This window comes from Salmo salar, chromosome 05 (genome assembly GCF_965601325.2).
Source record: "Salmo salar chromosome 05, fSalSal1, whole genome shotgun sequence".
In the NCBI taxonomy this organism is placed as follows: Eukaryota; Metazoa; Chordata; class Actinopteri; order Salmoniformes; family Salmonidae; genus Salmo; species Salmo salar.
The window spans coordinates 54,024,497-54,043,165 of NC_138295.1; the positions used below are offsets into that span (position 1 = coordinate 54,024,497).

The 18,669-nt window shown below is 41.4% G+C and overlaps 1 protein-coding gene across 1 annotated transcript in view; it reads left to right on the forward strand.

Annotated features, from left to right (window-relative positions):
* Positions 1-18,669, forward strand: part of LOC106605112 (glycoprotein endo-alpha-1,2-mannosidase-like protein) — a 28,143-nt gene that overhangs the window by 6,040 nt on the left and 3,434 nt on the right. Inside the window, exon 3 of the mRNA XM_014200435.3 lies at positions 13,150-13,226. Within this exon, the coding sequence (XP_014055910.3) occupies positions 13,150-13,226 (77 nt within the window). The remainder of the gene's footprint in view (positions 1-13,149; positions 13,227-18,669) is intronic.

Here is an 18,669-nt window from a genome sequence, read left to right on the forward strand (position 1 = left end):
ATGTGTGTGCCCCTCTGCAAAATACCGCTGACAGATCATTTTTTTATAAATAATTATGATAAAGCGTGGGCTTAAAAATTTGTTGAGTAATTAATTTAACATCTGAAAAAAAAAACAGGACAAATTTGAGGGGGCATGTGCCCTTGTGGCCCGTATGGGCAGGACACCTCTGGGTGTGTATCTGTGTGTCAGTAGACAGCTGTGCAGCAGGATGACTTGCATTTGTGTGTGTGTTTGTTTTAAAGGTCCAATGCAGCTGTTTTTATCTCATTAAAATCACATTACTGTGATTGTTTTCAATTAAAATGGTCAAAAAGAAACAAAAATTGTTTCTTAGCAAAGAGCAATTTCTCAAGTAAGAATTTTGCTGTCTAGGAGTGGAGTGGTCTGAGTAGGGAGGGGAAAACCATAAACTACCTGTTATTGGCAGAGGTTAGGAACTCTTTCCTATTGGGCTATTAACAAATTTACCACCTGGTGATTTTTCTATTTAGAATTTTTTTAATGTAATCTTTATTAAACTAGGCAAGCCAGTTAAGAACAAATTCTTATTTAGAATGACTACCTCGGCCAAACCCGGACGATGCTGGGCAAACTGTGGACCGCCCTATGGGACTCCCAATCACGGCTGGTTGTGTTATATCTTGGAATCGAACCAGGGTCTGCAGTGACGCATGCCTCTAGCACTGAGATGCAGTGCCTTAGACCGCTGCGCCACTCGGGAGCCTGCGCCATCCTGCCGCTACAGGCTGACATTTCAGGCGGTCTTTTCAAACAGGGCTTACACTAAAATGGCATTATCATGATTTTCACAATTTCACAATTGAAATATCTATAAAACACACGAAATCACGTTTTTGACTGCACTGGGCCTTTAAAGACTGCTTAGGGGCATTGCGAGCCTCGTGCCTGTGTGAATGAATGCGGACTGAGTGCAGTGTGACAAGAGAGTCAGGCTTAAGCTAGAGCCCCTTTCTCCAGCTGTGTTGCATCAATAATACACACGCTGTGTTTGCTCAACACACGGTCACATTTAAAGACAATTGAGAGCGGATTCGTTTTTGTGTTTGCATGAGAATCTCTGCTACATAAAAATCATGCAAATAATGCAGACCGATATTCAAAATGAATATTTATAAGAGCACAAGTACAGAAAATAAATGTCTGTTGTACATGTAATGTTGTGTTCGTTATTCCGTAATCCACTCCATGTATTTGTACAGAAATAGTCCAGTTCCATGTTTTACACGGGACCGATAGATGTGCTAGGAAGCCATGTGAATAACCCTGTAATGCCAGCATACTCTAGGTAAAGTTAAACTAAACTATATCAAACTCCCCGACCTCAGTCCTTATAAGCATAAGTAATCAAACAAAAAGCAGGACGTTACAGTACAGAGGTTCTAGTTAATTCTGGAGGATTCAGATTTGCCTATATTTTTTCCACCAAAAAAGTGCAGTTTTACTGATAAGAGAGAGCAGTAAAAAAAATAAAGCCAAAGTAGGGAAAGGTAACTTTAACAAACAACAACCAAGTTGTTGCCACTTTTTTGTAAAGAGCTACGGGATGGGGCCTATATACACTATAAACACTGTATGTGGACACCCCTTCAAATTAGTGGATTTTACGATTTCAGCCACATCCTTGGCTGACAGGTGGATAACATCGAACACACCGCCATGCACTCTCCATAGACAAACATTGGCAGTAGAATGGCCCGTACTGAAGAGCTCAGTGAATTTCAATGTGACACCATTATAGGTCACCTTTCCAATAAGTCAGTTCGTTAAATGTCTGCCCTCCTAGAGCTGCCCCAATCAACTATAAGTGCTGTTATTGTGAAGTGGAAACGTCTAGGAGCAACAATGGCTCAGCCATGAAGTGGTAGGCCACACAAGCTCACAGAATGGGACCACCGAGTACTGAAGCACGTAGCGTGTAAAAATCATCTGTCCTCGGTTGCAACACTCACTTCCAAACTGCCTCAGGAAGCAACATCAGCACAAGAACGGTTCGTCTGGAGCTTCATGTAATGGATGCCAGGAGAATGCTACCTGCCCAAATGCATAGTGCCAACTGTAAAGTTTGGTAGAGGAGGAATAATGGTCTGGGGCTGTTTTTCATGGTTCGGGCTAGGCCCCTTAGTTCCAGGGAAGTGAAATCTTAACGCTACAGCATACAATGACATTCTAGACGATTCCGTGCTTCCAACTTTGTGGCAAAAGTTTGGGGAAGGCCCTTTCCTGTTTCAGCATGACAATGCCCCCGTGCACAAAACGAGGTCCATACAGAAATGGTTTGTCAAGATCGGTGAGGAAGAACTTGACTGGTCTGCACAGAGCCACGACCTCAACCCCAACAAACACCTTTGGGATGAATTGGAACACAGACTGCAAGCCAGGCCTAAACGCCCAACATCAGTACCCGACCTCACTAATGCTCTTGTGGCTGAATATAAGCAAGTCCCAGCAGAAATGTTCCATAATCTAGTGGAAAGCCTTCCCAGAAGATTGGAGGCTGTTATAGCAGCAAAAGGGGGACCAACTGCATATTAATGCCCATGATTTTGGAATGAGATGTTCGAAGAGCAGGTGTCCACATACTTTTGGTCATGTAGTGTATCATTATTTTAAAAGTCCAAAAATGGATGTACCAATCCCAGATTGACCCTTTAATAACCTTGTTATATAATATTTAGAGTGGTACTCTGCATCAGTATCCTGTTCAAGTGCTCACTTGCTCCTGACCACATTCTCCCTCCACCACTGCACATAAGGACATCCACATGTTGGAGTGCCTTTAGTGAAAAATCTTCACAAACTGCTGACCGTAGAAAAATGTCTTGGGTCTCTAATAATTTTGAGCTGCGACGCAAACATTTATTTTTCTAATGCTAAAGAGGCCCTCTTGCATTACAATCTTCCTGGAATTTTCTGCAAAGACAAGGCAAATTAAAAGGTATAATTGTGCCTCCTCTTTCACACCAATATGTAAGACGGGGGATGAGCAGTAGAATGCATAATCGTTCTTGGTTGAGTCCTAACATAAGATCCATGGGCATAACTTGACCCATTGTTATCAATGCATGACTTATGCAAAAACATGTTAAGCATATGGATTTCAAGGTAGGATTCGGACTTTTACTCTCAGTGGCAGCATCCCACCATCCCAGCATTTCACTTCATCATAGGGCTCTTTGACTTGCATGTACAGTACATTCTATTGTACTCCTTCTGAGGGATCCTTAGGAGCAAAAGTGAGCAAACATTTATCTGAGGTCCCAATGTGTGTAGCCTCTTCAAAGGAAATGTGAATGCAGTACATGAAAGATAAGTGATGTTATCTTTCATGGACACAAACAATGTTGTCAAAGAAAGAGACTAGAAGAGAAAGCCTTTAGGGGGCACCAGCATGAAGTGTTTGTCACTGTTGCCGGTGAACGTCTGACACGGTACATGCTCAGCCAGTCCGTCTCTCTGTTTATCAGTCTTGACATCCCTCTCCTGTCAGATCTGTCGTGACGGAACTTCTCTTTACAGTCCGAGCTGAGGTGATCACAATGAGTGGAGGCTACAGAGCCTTTATAACTTGCCACTTGACAGAGCAATCTAAGAGAGCTCTGTGTGTGACGCGGTCGGAATAACAGCAGACAGTCCCGAGACAGACATGCTGAATCTTCACAGTCTGAGAAAGCCTTAGAAACACAGGCCAGAACAGATCTGGACCATTCTACCAGGGTTGGGGTCGTTTGTGGTGACGGTGGCACGAGGGGTGTTGTACAAAACAAAGTCATCAGCGATTGGATCGTCTCAAACCAATCAGAGTATCAAACCCACACGTGTTCTGGCTCAACCCATCAGTTTCTGGACCAATCAGATGGCTCGAGTGTTCACATTCGGTGAAGGGTTGAGGAGGTACTCAGATCCAGACTCATTATGGAAAATAACCTAACCTCTATGGTGGGTGTGGAGTAGCGTTTGGTCGGAGCGAGGAGTCTGGGTAGCCAGGCAATACTACTATGGCACTGACTTAGACTCCCAAATCTAGGACCTTACACTAGATGACACTGAAGAAAACAGACTGTTTTGTTTATATAAGAATAGCATTGGAAAAAGCTCCTAAATCAAGTATGGGCACCCACACAGCTTTTGTATTATGTATGTACGGTTGGAGTTTAAGAGCAGATCCTCTTGCGGTTGAAGGCTCCAGAGCTCCACTGAGTTGAACAATTGTGGTCATACTCTGCTTGCTTGGAGAGTAGCACAGGCTGAAACTCCCCTTTGGCCCTTGAGGGGCTGTGTGTGGGCTCGGGGGGAGAGATCGAGATAGGCGGGGGTGACGGTCCCATGACTCAATTTTCCTCCCTGAACAATCCGGGCCCCAAGGGGAAGGAAAGTAGGGCATGTTGCACAGCAGCAGCAGTGCAGAGAGGCCCATGTGTGGGCAGGCCATGCTGTCAGGCACACTTCCCCATCTCCAGATGCCCAGCACAGCATGCAGCTTCCATCTTCCATCTCACAAGACTTGGTTGCGTCCCAAATGGCACCCTATTCCATTCATAGTGCACTAATTACGGGCCCTGGTCAAAAGTAGTGCACTACATAGGGACTAGGGTGCCATTTGGGGCGCATGGTTGGTGTGCCTGCTAGACGTTGACGTTAACGAGAAGTTGACAACTTAGCGTGTAGAACCCTACTGAATTGAACTAATATAACCGAAACGTTATTGGAAGAACGAAGCGGCAACATCTCATAATACGTTCAATACTGTATGGTGTTGACTGTTTTGAAATGCTGTCTGGGTAGTTTAACGGATGGTTGAAATCCCCTCCTAAGGGCCTGTTACAATGCATTAGGTTGTATTCCACTTGATTCAGCCAATTCTTTGCTCTGGTGATGGGGATAGGGCTGGGTCTGTCTGTGAGAAATGCTCTTGGTTTGCTTGGGTCTCTCATTTACGTCTAAATTGCTGCTGTGTAATGGCCTTGTGTGTCTTGGCTTTAAAAACTCGAATGTTTTTTTTTTTTTAGCCGAGTCACTCAGCTTTTAATCTAAGTTATTAGCACAGAAAGAGTTGTCACTTTCCCTCTAATGATACCTTGCCTCGAGACGTTAATCAGATTTCGGAGAGTTGTTCCTACGCTTATCGCCTTTGACACTGATTTCAGACGAGTGGCCTACACAGCCATAGTGAGCTACTCTGCCACGGGGCTCCAAATTCAAAGATATTTTCATCTGACACTGAAGCACTTAGCTGCCACCATTAGAGACAACAACAATTTTCTCCCCATGTCTACATTTAACTATACAGGACAACAGTTTAAAACCGCCTCGCCTCCCATCCCTAGCCTGCATCACTCTAATCCATTAGCGCACTTCTGTCCCAATGTCATGGTGACACTTTGAGCACTTGGTGTCACCAAGAGTTACATTACCAAGGCAACTGCTTAGGAAGGCCCAGTAGCCACTCACTTTCATTTCAATACCGCCATACCCCCTACTCCAACCTATCCTAATCGAATGCACTATACTTGGCTACAGTCCCTCGCCATAATAAGACAAAGACAATTCCCACTCATGAAAAATACAAAACATGCATAGCCTAACAACGTGTAAAATGTTTAGCACTTTATTCTCCATAGTGAATGGTATACTAACCCCATAATGATAAGTATTTTTATAGCATAAAAGACAATTCCCAGTCATGAAAAACATGGTTAGCACTTTAATCTCCACAGCCCATGGTCAACACTAGCTAACCCCATAATGATAACAAAGTATTTTATAGGATAGTGTTACTTTAATATTTTTTTTTAAATTGAACCTTTATTTAACCAGGTAAGCTAGTTGAGAACAAGTTCTCATTTACAACTGCAACCTGGCCAAGATAAAGCAAGTCTTGGCAGACAGAACCAGGGAGTGGCGAGGCGGAGCTCCGACAGGAAATTAATCAAGGGTCAAGTGAGAATGATGGATCTACATCAAAAGCAGCAGACTTATGTTAGCAAACTGGCGAGGTGTTGCTGCTTCCATTCTGCTTATGGCTCTATCCATCCAGTTTCTTTCATGCTGGGCCCCTGCGTAACCCGTTGCGAGAGAAGAAAAGTGGTCCACTTTGATCATATATAATTCAAAGTAGTGAAATTCTCCACTCTTACTCTTAAAAAATTCAAGTTACACATTTTTGTATTTGTTTCGTAGCTGATCCATCGTGTGTTCAGCCACTCTGTTCCTCATTGAGGAATAGTCAGCTGGAATAGAACTATGATTCACTGGGCTTTAGTGGATGACGAATGACCTTGGGATAGATGTGTCAGGTTATTTGTCATGGCATAACACCAGTGCTGAAACAGTCATCGTCTGAGACAATCCTATAACGCAGTCTGTAAAGATTGATCAACATATTAACACTCACGAGTGTTAATATCGTATGAGGACATTTCTGGGCACCCACTTCGTCCACTCCTGTTGGCCGAGAAATATGACTGCTGCAGTTATACATGCTTGAGAGCTGGGGTTCAAATATCAGCCACAATTTGTGGTTCAACTTTCGATGATAAGTAGAGCAGGGGGAGAAGGGGTAGTGTTACTTTCATGTATATGTAATTAGCTGTGACTGTATTTTGGGGGTCGGGGGGGTATTTTATTAGGATCCGCATTAGCTGTTGCGAAAACCGCAGCTACTCTTTCTGGGGTCAACACAGAACATGAAACATGACATAACACAGAACATTAATAGACAAAAACAGTTCAAGGATAGAACTACCTACATTTAAAAATGGCACATAGCCTACACAGAGTATCAATACATACACACAAAATATCTCGGTCCAATAGGAGAGAGGCGTTGTGCCTTGAGATGTTGCTTTATCTGTTTTTTTTAAATAAGGTTTGCTGTTCATTTGAGCAATATGAGATGAAGGGAGTGCCATGCAATAATGGATCTATATAATACTGTACACTTTCTTGAGTTTGTTCTGGATTTGGGGACTGTGAAAAGACCCCTGGTGGCATGTCTGGTGGGGTAAGTGTGTGTGTGTCAGAGCTGTGTGTAAGTTGACTATGCAAACAATTTGGAATTCTCAACACATTAATGTTTCTTATAAAAACAAGAAGTGATGCAGTCAGTCTCTCCTCAACTCTTAGCCAAGAGAGACTGGCATGCATAATATTTATATCAGCCCTCTGATTACAATGAAGAGCAAGACATTCTGCTCTGTTCTGGGCCAGCTGCAGCTTAACTAGGTATTTCCTTGCAGCACTTGACCACATGGCTGGACAATAATCAAGATAAGACAAAACTAGAGCCTGCAGGACTTACTTTTGAGTGTGGTGTCAAAAAAGCAGAACATCTCTTTATCACAGACAGACCTCTCCCCATCTTTACAACCATTGAACCTATATGTTTTGACCATGACAGTTTGTAATCTTAGGTAACACCAAGTAATTTAGTTTCCTCATCTTGTCCAACAGCCACAGCATTCATTACCAGATTCAGCTGAGGTCTAGAGCTTAGGGAATGATTTGTACCAAAGACAATGCTCTTAGTTTTACAGATGTTCAGGACCAGTTTATTACTGGCCACCCATTCCAAAACTGACTGCAACTCCTTGTTAAGGGTTTCAGTGACTTCATTAGCTGTGGTTGCTGACATGTACAGTTGAAGTCGGAAGTTTACATACACTTAGGTTGGAGTCATTAAAACTTGTTTTTCAACCACTCTTGTTAACAAACTATAGTTTTTGCCAAGTTGGTTAGGACATCTACTTTGTGCATGACACAAGTCATTTTTCCAACAATTGTTTACAGACAGATTATTTCACAAGTCCAGTGGGTCAGAAGTTTACATACACTAAGTTGACTGTGCCTTTAAACAGCTTGGAAAATTCCAGAAAATTATGTCATGGCTTTAGAAGCTTCTGATAGGCTAATTAACATAATTTGAGTCAGTTGGAGGTGTACCTGTGGATGTATTTCAAGGCCTACCTTCAAACTCAGTGCCTCTTTGCTTGACATCATGGGAAAATCAAAAGAAATCAGCCAAGACCTCAGATTTTTTTTTGAAGAAGTCCACAAGTCTGGTTTATCCTTGGGAGCAATTTCCAAACGCCTGAAGGTACCACGTTCATCTGTACAAAGAATAGTACACAAGTATAAACACCATGGGACCCACGCAGCCGTCATACCGCTCAGGAAAGAGACACATTCTGTCTCCTAGAGATGAATGTACTTTGGTGCGAAAAGTGCAAATCAATCCCAGAACAACAGCAAAGGACCTTGTGAAGATGCTGGAGGAAACAGGTAGAAAAATATCTATATCCACAGTAAAACGAGGCCTATATCAACATAACCCGAAAGGCCGCTCAGCAAGGAAGAAGGCACTGCTCCAAAACCACCATAAAAAAGCCAGACTACAGTTTGCAACTGCACATGGGGACAAAGATCGTACTTTTTGGAGAAATGTCCTCTGGTCTGATGAAACAAAAATAGAACTGTTTGGCCATAATGACCATTGTTATGTTTGGAGGAAAAAGGGGGAGGCTTGCAAGCCGAAGAACGCCATCCAAACGTGAAGCACGGCGGTGGCAGCATCATGTTGTGGGGGTGCTTTGCTGCAAGATGGACTGGTGCACTTCACAAAATAGATGGCATCATGAGCAGGAAAATTATGTGGATATATTGAAGCAACATCTCAAGACATCAGTCAGGAAGTTATAGCTTGGTCGCAAATGGGTCTTCCAAATGGACAATGACCCCAAGCATACTTCCAAAGCTGTGGCAAAATGGCTTAAGGACAACAAAGTCAAGGTATTGGAGTGGCCATCACAAAGCCCTGACCTCAATCCCATAAAAAATTTGTGGGAAGAACTGAAAAAACGTGTGTGAGCAAGGAGGCATACAAACCTGACTCAGTTACACCAGCTCTGTTAGGAGGAATGGGCCAAAATTCACCCAACTTATTGTGGGAAGCTTGTGGAAGGCTACCCAAAACGTTTGACCCAAGTTAAACAATTTAAAGGCAATGCTACCAAATACTAATTGAGTGTATGCAAACTTCTCACCCACTGGGAATGTGATGAAAGAAATAAAAGAAGAAATAAATCATTCTCTCTGCTATTATTCTGACATTTCACATTTTTTAAATAAAGTGGTGATCCTAACTGACCTAAGACAGGGAATTTTTATTTGGATTAAATGTCAGGAATTGTGAAAAACTAAGTTTAAATGTATTTGGCTAAGGTGTATGTAAACTTCCGACTTGCTTTTCTTTCATTATTTGTTCCTTTATGCATGAATACGATGGCTCACTGTTCGTTGCTGGCATTTCCTGCTTAAGTTTGGCCATTTTGCCAATTAAGTAATCATTCAAATAATTGGCAACATCAAATGGTTTTGTGATGAATAAGCCATCTGCTTCAATGAAAGATGGCGTTGAATGTCTTTCTGACCATAATTTAATTTAAAGCACGCCAACGTTTTTTTTCCATCTTTCTTTATATCATTGATCATGGCTTCACAATACAGTTTCTTCTTCTTTTTGTTAAGTTTAGTCACATAATTTTTCAGTAAGTCAGATGTACTGCCCGACTTATTTGCCACTCCTTTATCCCAATTTCTTTCAACCATACAGTTTCTAATTTCCTCATCAATCCATGGCGCCTTAACAGTTCTAACACTCCGTTTCTTAACAGGTGCATGTTTATCAATAACTGGAAGAAGCAATTTCATAAATCAGACAAACACATATTTTTACATCATCCACATAAGAGTCACAGCTAAAACATTTGTATGATCTCTTATACACTATTTTAGACCTAGCTTTTGGAACCTTGGTTCTCCTAGATATAGCCACTATATTGTGATCACGGCATCCAATGGGTACGGATTCAACTTTAGAAAAGAGTTCTACAGTATTAGTAAACATTTGATCATCAACACATGTGGATGATCTTGTTCCTGTAGTGTTTGTTAAACACCTTGGTAAATTGATTAATAACCTGAACCAAATTAAAAGGCACTGGTTACAGCAAGAAGCTTCCTCTTGAGCGGACGGCTTGATGAAAACCAGTCAATATTAAAGTTCCCAAGAAAGTAGACCTCTCTGTTTACATCAAATACACTATCAAGCATTTCACACACATTATTTAGGTAGTGTTAGCACATGGTGGCCTATAGCAACACCCCAAAAGAATAGGCTTTAGATGAGGCAGGTGAACCTGCAGCCACACTACTTCAATAACACTTGACATGAGATCTTCTCTAAGCTTTACTGGGATATGGCTCTGAATATACAGTACCAGTCAAAAGTTTGGACACACCTACTCATTCTAGGGTTTTTCTTTATTTTTACTATTTTCTACATTGTAGAATAATAGTGAATACATCAAAACTATGAAATAACACATATGGAATGTAGTAACCAAAAAACTCTTTAACAAATCAAAATATATTTTATATTTGAGATTCTTCAAAGTAGCCACCGTTTGCCTTGATGATGGCATTGCATACTCTTGGCATTCTCTCAACCAGTTTCATGAGGTAGTCACCTGGAATGCATTTCAATTAACAGGTGTGCCTTGTTAAAAGTTCATTTGTGGAATTTTCCTTCTTCATGTTTGAGCCAATCAGTTGTGTTGTGACAAGGTAGGGGTGGTATACAAAAGATAGCCCTATTTGGTAAAAGACCAAGTCCATATTATGGCAAGAACAGCTCATATAAGAAAAGAGAAATGACAGTCCATCATTACTTTAAGACATGAAGGTCAGTCAATCAAGGAAAACTTCAAGAACTTTGAATGTTTCTTCAAGTGCAGTCGCAAAAACCATCAATCGCTATGATGAAACTGGCTCTCATGAGGACTGCCACAGGAAAAGAGGACCCAGGAAGACTCTGCTGCAGAGGATAAGTTCATTAGAGTTACCAGCCTCAGAAATGGGCAGTTAATTGCACCTCAGATTGCAGCCCAAATGAATGCTTCACAGAGTTCAAGTAACAAACACATCTCAACATCAACTGTTCAGATAAGACTAGGTGAACCAGGCCTTCATCGTCAAATTGCTGCATAGAAACCATTACTAAAAGACACCAATAATAAGAAAATACTTGCTTGGGCCTAGAAACACGAGCAATGTACATTAGACAGGTTTAAATCTGTCCTTTGGTTTGACAAGTCCAAATTTGAGATTTTTGGTTCCAACCGCCGTGTCTTTGTGAGACACAGAGTAGGTGAACAGATGATCTTCCCACCGTGAAGCATGGAGGAGGAGGTGTGATGGTGTGGGGGTGCTTTGCTGGTGACACTGTCAGTGATTTATTTAGAATTCAAGGCACACTTAACCAGCATGGCTACCACAGCATTCTGCACCGATACGACATCCCATTTGGTTGCGCTTAGTGGGACTATCAGGCTGTGTACGGGCTATTTGACCAAGAAGGAGAGTGATGGAATGCTGCATCAGATACCTGGTCTCCACAATCACCCGACCTCAACACAATTGAGATGGTTTGGGATGAGTTGGACCGCAGAGTGAAGCAGCCAACAAGTGCTCAGCATATGTGGGAACTCCTTCAAGACTGTTGGAAAAGCATTCCAGGTGACTACCTCATGAAGCTGGTTGTGAGAATGGCAAGAGTGTGCAAAGCTGTCATCAAGGCAAAGGGTGGCTATTTTGAAGAATCTCAAATCTAAAATATAATTGATTTGTTTAACACTTTTTTGGTTACTACATGATGCCATACGTGTTATTTCATAGTTTTGATGTCTTCACTATTATTCTACAATATAGAGATTAGTAAAAATAAAGAAAAACCCTTGAATGAGTAAGTTTGTCCAAACTTTTGGCTGGTACTGTATTTAGCAACACCTCCCCCATAAGCATTCATTCCTGTCTCTTCTATAGATGTTTTATCCTTGTATTGCTGCTACTGCTGTATCATCAAAGGAATTATCTAAGTGAGTCTCAGAATTGACTAATATATGGGCGTTATCTGATGTTAGCAAGTTATTGATTTCATGAACCATATTTCTAAGGCTACATATATAAATATGGGCAATTTTCAGTGTTTTCCTAGGTAGCTTCTCAGAGATGGACGCAATATGGAAAAGAACAAACAAAGCAAGAGAAAAAAAAACATACATTTAGCAGTCCATTAATCAGTTGGTGTGTGTAAGTGTGTGTGTGTGTGTGCTGTGGGGTTGAAGCTACGAATCCATAGGCTTGGCTCTCTCATCCCTTCCAGGCTTTTAGGAGGGAGGCTGGACAATGTGCCTGTCATATTGGATGTAAGCAATGTCCCCACGCACTCTGGCAACTTTCATGGCCCGGGATAAGTTCTTTTCTCTTCTGGCGCACAGCTTCAGGATAGTCCTCGTTACGGAAGATGTACGTTCCTCTCAAGTTCATGGCTCTTTCCAGAACCACTACCTTGTCCTTGAACCTCAGGAACTTGACGACTATCGGCCTGGGCTGGTGGTGGGTTTTCCAGTCCCGTTGGCGTGCTCCAACTCAGTCTTCCTGTGGTCCATCTTCAGTTTCTCTGAGAACATTTCTCTCACTTTGTCCTCAGACTCCATCCAGGTCATGTGGAGATTCTGCAATTCTATCCACAACAATGTTGTTCCGCCTTGACTGTCCTTCGAGATAATCTGATTTCTCTGTCATTGTTATCATGGATTCACATACAGACTAATGTCCACTCTCAAAGGCTTACAGATTGTCGTCATCTTGGCGTTTCCCGGTTAAACTCATCGAGCAGACCCTGGGAGAACTGCAAACTGTTCTTCAGGTCCTGGACCTCTCTGGTCAGATTCTTTTATTAGTTGACTCCAACAGTATTTGGACACAACACTTGAAGCCATTTTGTCATTGTTGTAACAACTGCTTATTATAATGGATGAATAATAATGGATGTATTGCTCCTGCTGCGTCCTTAGGCTTTGAATAGCTCTCAATTGGACCCAAGGGGCAGCTGAACACAGCCCAGCTCCTGTCACCTTTCCAAATGTGAATATTCTCTAGAGTTTGAGTCAATACTAACTCATCACCTTAGATGGTTGGGTTGGCTGCATAGAAGCACTTACAAATATGTGACAACAATGCAATGAATGGAAAGCCGTGGACTCAGATGTTTTTTTATTTTCTTCCCAGGTTGCATTTCACCTCCAGCCTTACAGAGGGCGGAGCGACCACAGTGTCCATGACAACATCAAGTATATCATCGACAGGTAGGTGTAGTCTTTGTTTAGAGTAACTTCAAACTGAAGTGGACACAAAGTAAAACCTTATTGAACTTTCCTGTTGAAACAGTAGTTTTCAGTCAATATAGACCCTTTTATAGGACTGAGACAGTTCACTTCAAATCAAATTCTATTGGTCGTTTACACATGTTTAGCAGATGTTATTGCGGGTGTATCGAAATGCTTGTGTTCCTAGCTCCAACAGTGCAGTAATATCTAACAATACACACAAATCTAAAAGAAAAAAGAATGGACTTAAGAAATATAGAAATATTAAGACGAGCAATGTCGGAGTCCGGAGTGTGTGTGTGTGTGTGTGTATATATAGACAGTCAAAAGTCAAAAGTTTGGACACACCTACTCATTTAAGGGTTTTTCTTTATTTTTACTATTTTCTTCCTTTCCTGTGGCGGTCCTCATGAGAGCCAGTTTCATCATAGCGCTTGATGTTTTTTGTGACTGCACTTGAAAAAACGTTAAAAGTTCTTGAAATGTTCCTCACTGACCTTCATGTCTTAAAGCAGGTATTAACAAACTGGGGTACAGGTACGTGCAAAGCTCTCGGGGGTATGCCAAATAAAAATGTGATTCACAAAAAATGTATATATTTTTTCTTTCTTCACATTTTCAAACAGTCCATTTATATTTTCCAACAGGGCTATACATTTGGGTGAGTTTTTTTTCCCCTCACCTGAGTAGCCTCGTTTTACTGCCAAAAATAAAATAAAATCTTCTAGTGTTCAGCAAAATAACAACACAATGTCAAATACAGGTAGTCAAATAATTAACATCCAATCACATTAACCGTTACTCTCTCACGGGGATTCCACTAATGGTCCGTATGTAGCCAAACGTAGCTGCTGCTCATTCCGTTTGCTTGAAAATGGATTAATGGTTAAAAAAATTAAGTTCATAGACGCATACCGGCTCTACTGGTAGTACTGCTACGACCAGCACTACTACACCTGCACCTGTTGACGACACAAGTTGTTCTGCTTCCATGAGCACATCCAATGCTAGCATCAGTAATTCTACATTTGTTGTTAACCCAGCTAGCATGGACACTGACAGTTGTGAATCTGATGTAGCCGAAGAGCCACTGCCCATTACCCGGGAAAGCACCGAACAACAGACAGGGACGTTGGACCATCAAAGAGGTGCAAATATGATGAGAACTACATTGATTTGGGGTTCACTTATATTGGGAGTAGTGCCTTTCCTCAGCCACAGTGTGTTATATGTGCAAAAGTACTATCTCACAACTCGATGAAACATTCACTCTTGCGCAGACATTTAGAAACAAAACATGCCAATTTGAAAAATAAGCCACGGGAGTTTTTTGAGCGAGAATTAAGAGAACTTTAGAGTAGTAAGACATGTATAAAAGCAACAGATACCATTAATAAGAAGGGGTTAGAAGCGTCTTATATGGTGAGCTACCGAGTAGCTAGGACAGGCAAGCCCCATACTATTGTGGAGGACTTAATTATTCCTGCTGTCGCGGCTGGGACATGGTTGGGACAATGCTGGAGGAAAAGGCAACAAAAAAAAACTATACAGACAATGCCTTCATCAAACAACACTGCTTCACGACACATCAGTGACATGGCAGGAGATGTTTTGAAACAATTACTGCTTCACATACAAGCCAGTGAATTTTATGCATTACAGCTGGATGAGTCAACAGATGTGGCGGGCCTGGCACAGCTCCTGGTATATGTCCGTTACGTTTATGGCGGATCAATTAAGGAAAACATCATCTTCTGGAAACCAGGACAACATTTTTTTAAGTACTAGACAGCTTTGTGACATCAAATGGACTTTGGTTGTCAAGATGTCATGGGATCTGTACTGATGGCGCAAAAGCCATGACAGGGAGACATAGTGGAGTGGTAACGCACGTGCAAGCAGTTGCTCCCGACGCCACTTGGGTACACTGCAGCATCCACCAAGTGGCTCTTGCTGCGAAGGGAATGCCTGACAGTTTGAAAGACGTTTTGGACACTACAGTGAAAATTGTTAACTTTGTTATATCAAGGCCCCTGAATACATAAGTGCGCTGGTTATCAAGGGGCAAAGTAGACAAAAATGTTTAACTGAGAGACGAGCTTAAAGTTTTTACTGACCATAATTTTCACTTGTCTGACCGCTTGCATGATGACGAGATTCTCACACGATTGGCCTATCTGGGTGACGTTTTTTCTCGCCTGAAAGATCTGAATCTTGGATTACAGGGACTCTCTGCAACTATATTCAATGTGCGGGACAAAATTGAGGCTATGATTAAGAAGTTGGAGCTCTTCTCTGTCTGCATTAACAAGGACAACACACAGGTCTTTCCATCATTGTATGATTTTTTTTGTGTGCAAATTAACTTAAGCTTACGGACAATGTCAAATATGATATTGCGAAGCACCGGAGTGAGTTGGGTGCGTAATTACGCAAGTACTTTCCCGAAACAGATGACACAAAAAACTGGATTTTTTGTCACAACACAACTAATTGGCTCAAACACATTAAGGAAAGAAATTCCACAAATTAACAACGCACACCTGTTAATTGAAGCTGGTTGAGAGAATGCCAAGAGTGTGCAAAGCTGTCATCAAGGAAAAGGGTGGCTTCTGTGAAGAATCTCAAATATAATTCATTGCTATATTGTAATTACTTCGCCACCATGGCTTATTTATTGCCTTAACTTACCTCATTTGCACTCACTGTATATAGACTTTTTGTTTTCTTTTGTTCTACTGTATTATTGACTGTATGTTTTGTTTATTCCATGTGTAACTCTGTTGTATGTATTGAATTGCTATGCTTTATCTTGGCCAGGTCGCAGTTGCAAATGAGAACTTGTTCTCAACTAGCCTACAATAAAAGGTGAAATAATTTTTGTTATTTTTTTATTTGTTTAACAATTCTTTGGTTACTACAGGATTCCATGTGCGTTATTTCATAGTTTTGATGTCTTCATTATTCAACAAGGCAGAAAACAGTAAAAATAAAGAAAAACCCTTGAATGAGTAGGTGTGTGCAAACTTTTTACTGGTACTATATATACATACAGTTGATGTTGTAAGTTTACATACACCTTAGCCAAATACATTTAAACTCACTTTTTCACAAATTATGACATTTAATCCTAGTAAAAATTCCCTGTCTTAGGTCAGTTAGGATCACAACTTTATTTTAAGAATGTGAAATGTCAGAATAATAGAGATAATGATTTAATTCAGCTTTTATTTCTTTCATCATGTTTCCAGTGGGTCAGAAGTTTACATACACTTAATTGGTATTTGGTAGCATTGCCTTTAATTGTTTAACTTGGATCAAATGTTTTGGGTAGCCTTCCAAAAGCTTCTCACAATAAGTTGGGGGAATTTTGGCCCATTCCTCCTGACAGAGCTGGTGTAACTGAGTCAGGTTTGTTCAGTTCTGCCCACAAATTTTCTATGGGATTGAGGTCAGGGTTTTGTGATGGCCACTCCAATACCTTGACTTTGTTGTCCTTAAGCCATTTTGCCACAACTTTGGAAGTATGCTTGAGCTCATTGTCCATTTGGAAGACCCATTTGCAACCAAGCTTAAACTTCCTGACTGATGTCTTGAGATGTTGCTTCAATATATCCACAATTTTCCTCCCTCATGATGCCATCTATTTTGTGAAGTGCACCAGTCCCTCCTGCAGCAAAGCACCCCCACAACATGATGCTGCCACCCCCGTGCTTCACGATTTGGATGGTGTTCTTTGGCTTGCAAGCCTCCCCCGTTTTCCTTCAAACATAACGATGGTCATTATGGCCAAACAGTTCTATTTTTGTTTCATCAGACCAGAGGACATTTCTCCAAAAAGTACGATCTTTGTCCCCATGTGCAGTTGCAAACTGTAGTCTGGCTTTTTTTAATCGCGGTTTTGGAGCAGGGGCTTCTTCCTTGCTGAGCGAACTTTCAGGTTATGTCGATATAGGACTTGTTTTACTGTGGATATAGATACTTTTGTACCTGTTTCCTCCAGCATCTTCACAAGGTCCTTCGTGTGTTGTTCTGGGATTGATTTGCACTTTTCACACCAAAGTATGTTCATCTCTAGGAGACAGAACGCCTGTCCTTCCTGAGCGGTAAGACGGCTGCGTGGGTCCATGGTGTTTATACTTGCGTACTATTGTTTGTACGGATGAACGTGGTACCTTCAGGCGTTGGGAAATTGCTCCCAAGGATAAACCAGACTTGTGGAGTTCTACAATATTTTTTCTGAGGTCTTGGCTGATTTCTTTTGATTTTCTCATGATGTCAAGCACTGAGTTTGAAGGTAGGCCTTGAAATACATCCACAGGTACACCTCCAATTGACTCAAAAGATGTCAATTAGCCTATCAGAAGCTTCTAAAGCCATGAAATCATTTTCTGCAATTGTCCAAGCTGTTTAAAGGCACAGTCATCTTAGTGCATGTAAACCTCTGACCCACTGGAACTGTGATAGATTATTTAACTTAAAATTCACTGTGTCTGTAAACAATGGTTCGAAAAATTACTTGTGTCATGCACAAAGTAGATGTCCTAGCCAGCTTGTGTGGAGTGGTTGAAAAACAAGTTTTAATGACTCTAACCTAAGTGTATGTAAACTTCCAACTTCAACTGTACACACACACAGACACACGTGTCTTAAGGAGTCTGAATACTTTCCTGACTTTTTCCACATTGTTACATTAGACTTATTCTAAAATGGATGAAATTTCAAACAAATCCTCAGCAATCTCAACACAATACCCCATAATGACGAAGCGAAAACAGGTTTAGACATTTTTGCAAATGTATTAAATATTAAAAACAGATACCTTATTTACATAAGTATTCAGACCCTTTATTATGATAAACAAAATTGAGGTAAGGTGCATCCTGTTTCCATTGATCATCCTTGAGATGTTTCTACAACTTGAAAGGAGTCCACCTGTGGTAAATTCAATAGATTGGATATGATTTGGAAAGGCACACATCCTTCTATATAAAAGGTCCCACAGTTGACAGTGCATGTCAGAGCAAAAACCAAGCCCTGAGGTCAAAGGAAATGTCCGTAGAGCTCCGAGACAGGATTGTGTCTAGGCACAGATCTGGGGAAAGGTACCAAAACATTTCTGCAGCATTGAACGTTCCCTAAAACACAGTGGCCTCCATCATTCTTAAATAGAACAAGTTTGGAACCACTAAGACTCTTCCTAGAGCTGGCCATCCTGGCCAAACTGAGCAATCGGGGGAGAAGGGCCTTGGTCAGGGAGGTGACCAAGAACTCAATGGTCACTCTGAGAGCTCTAGAGTTCCTCTGTGGAGATGGGAGAACCTTCCAGAAGGACAATTATCTCTGCAGCACTCCACCAATCAGGCCTTTATGGTAGAGTGGCCGGACGGAAGCCACTCCTCAGTAAAAGGCACATGACAGC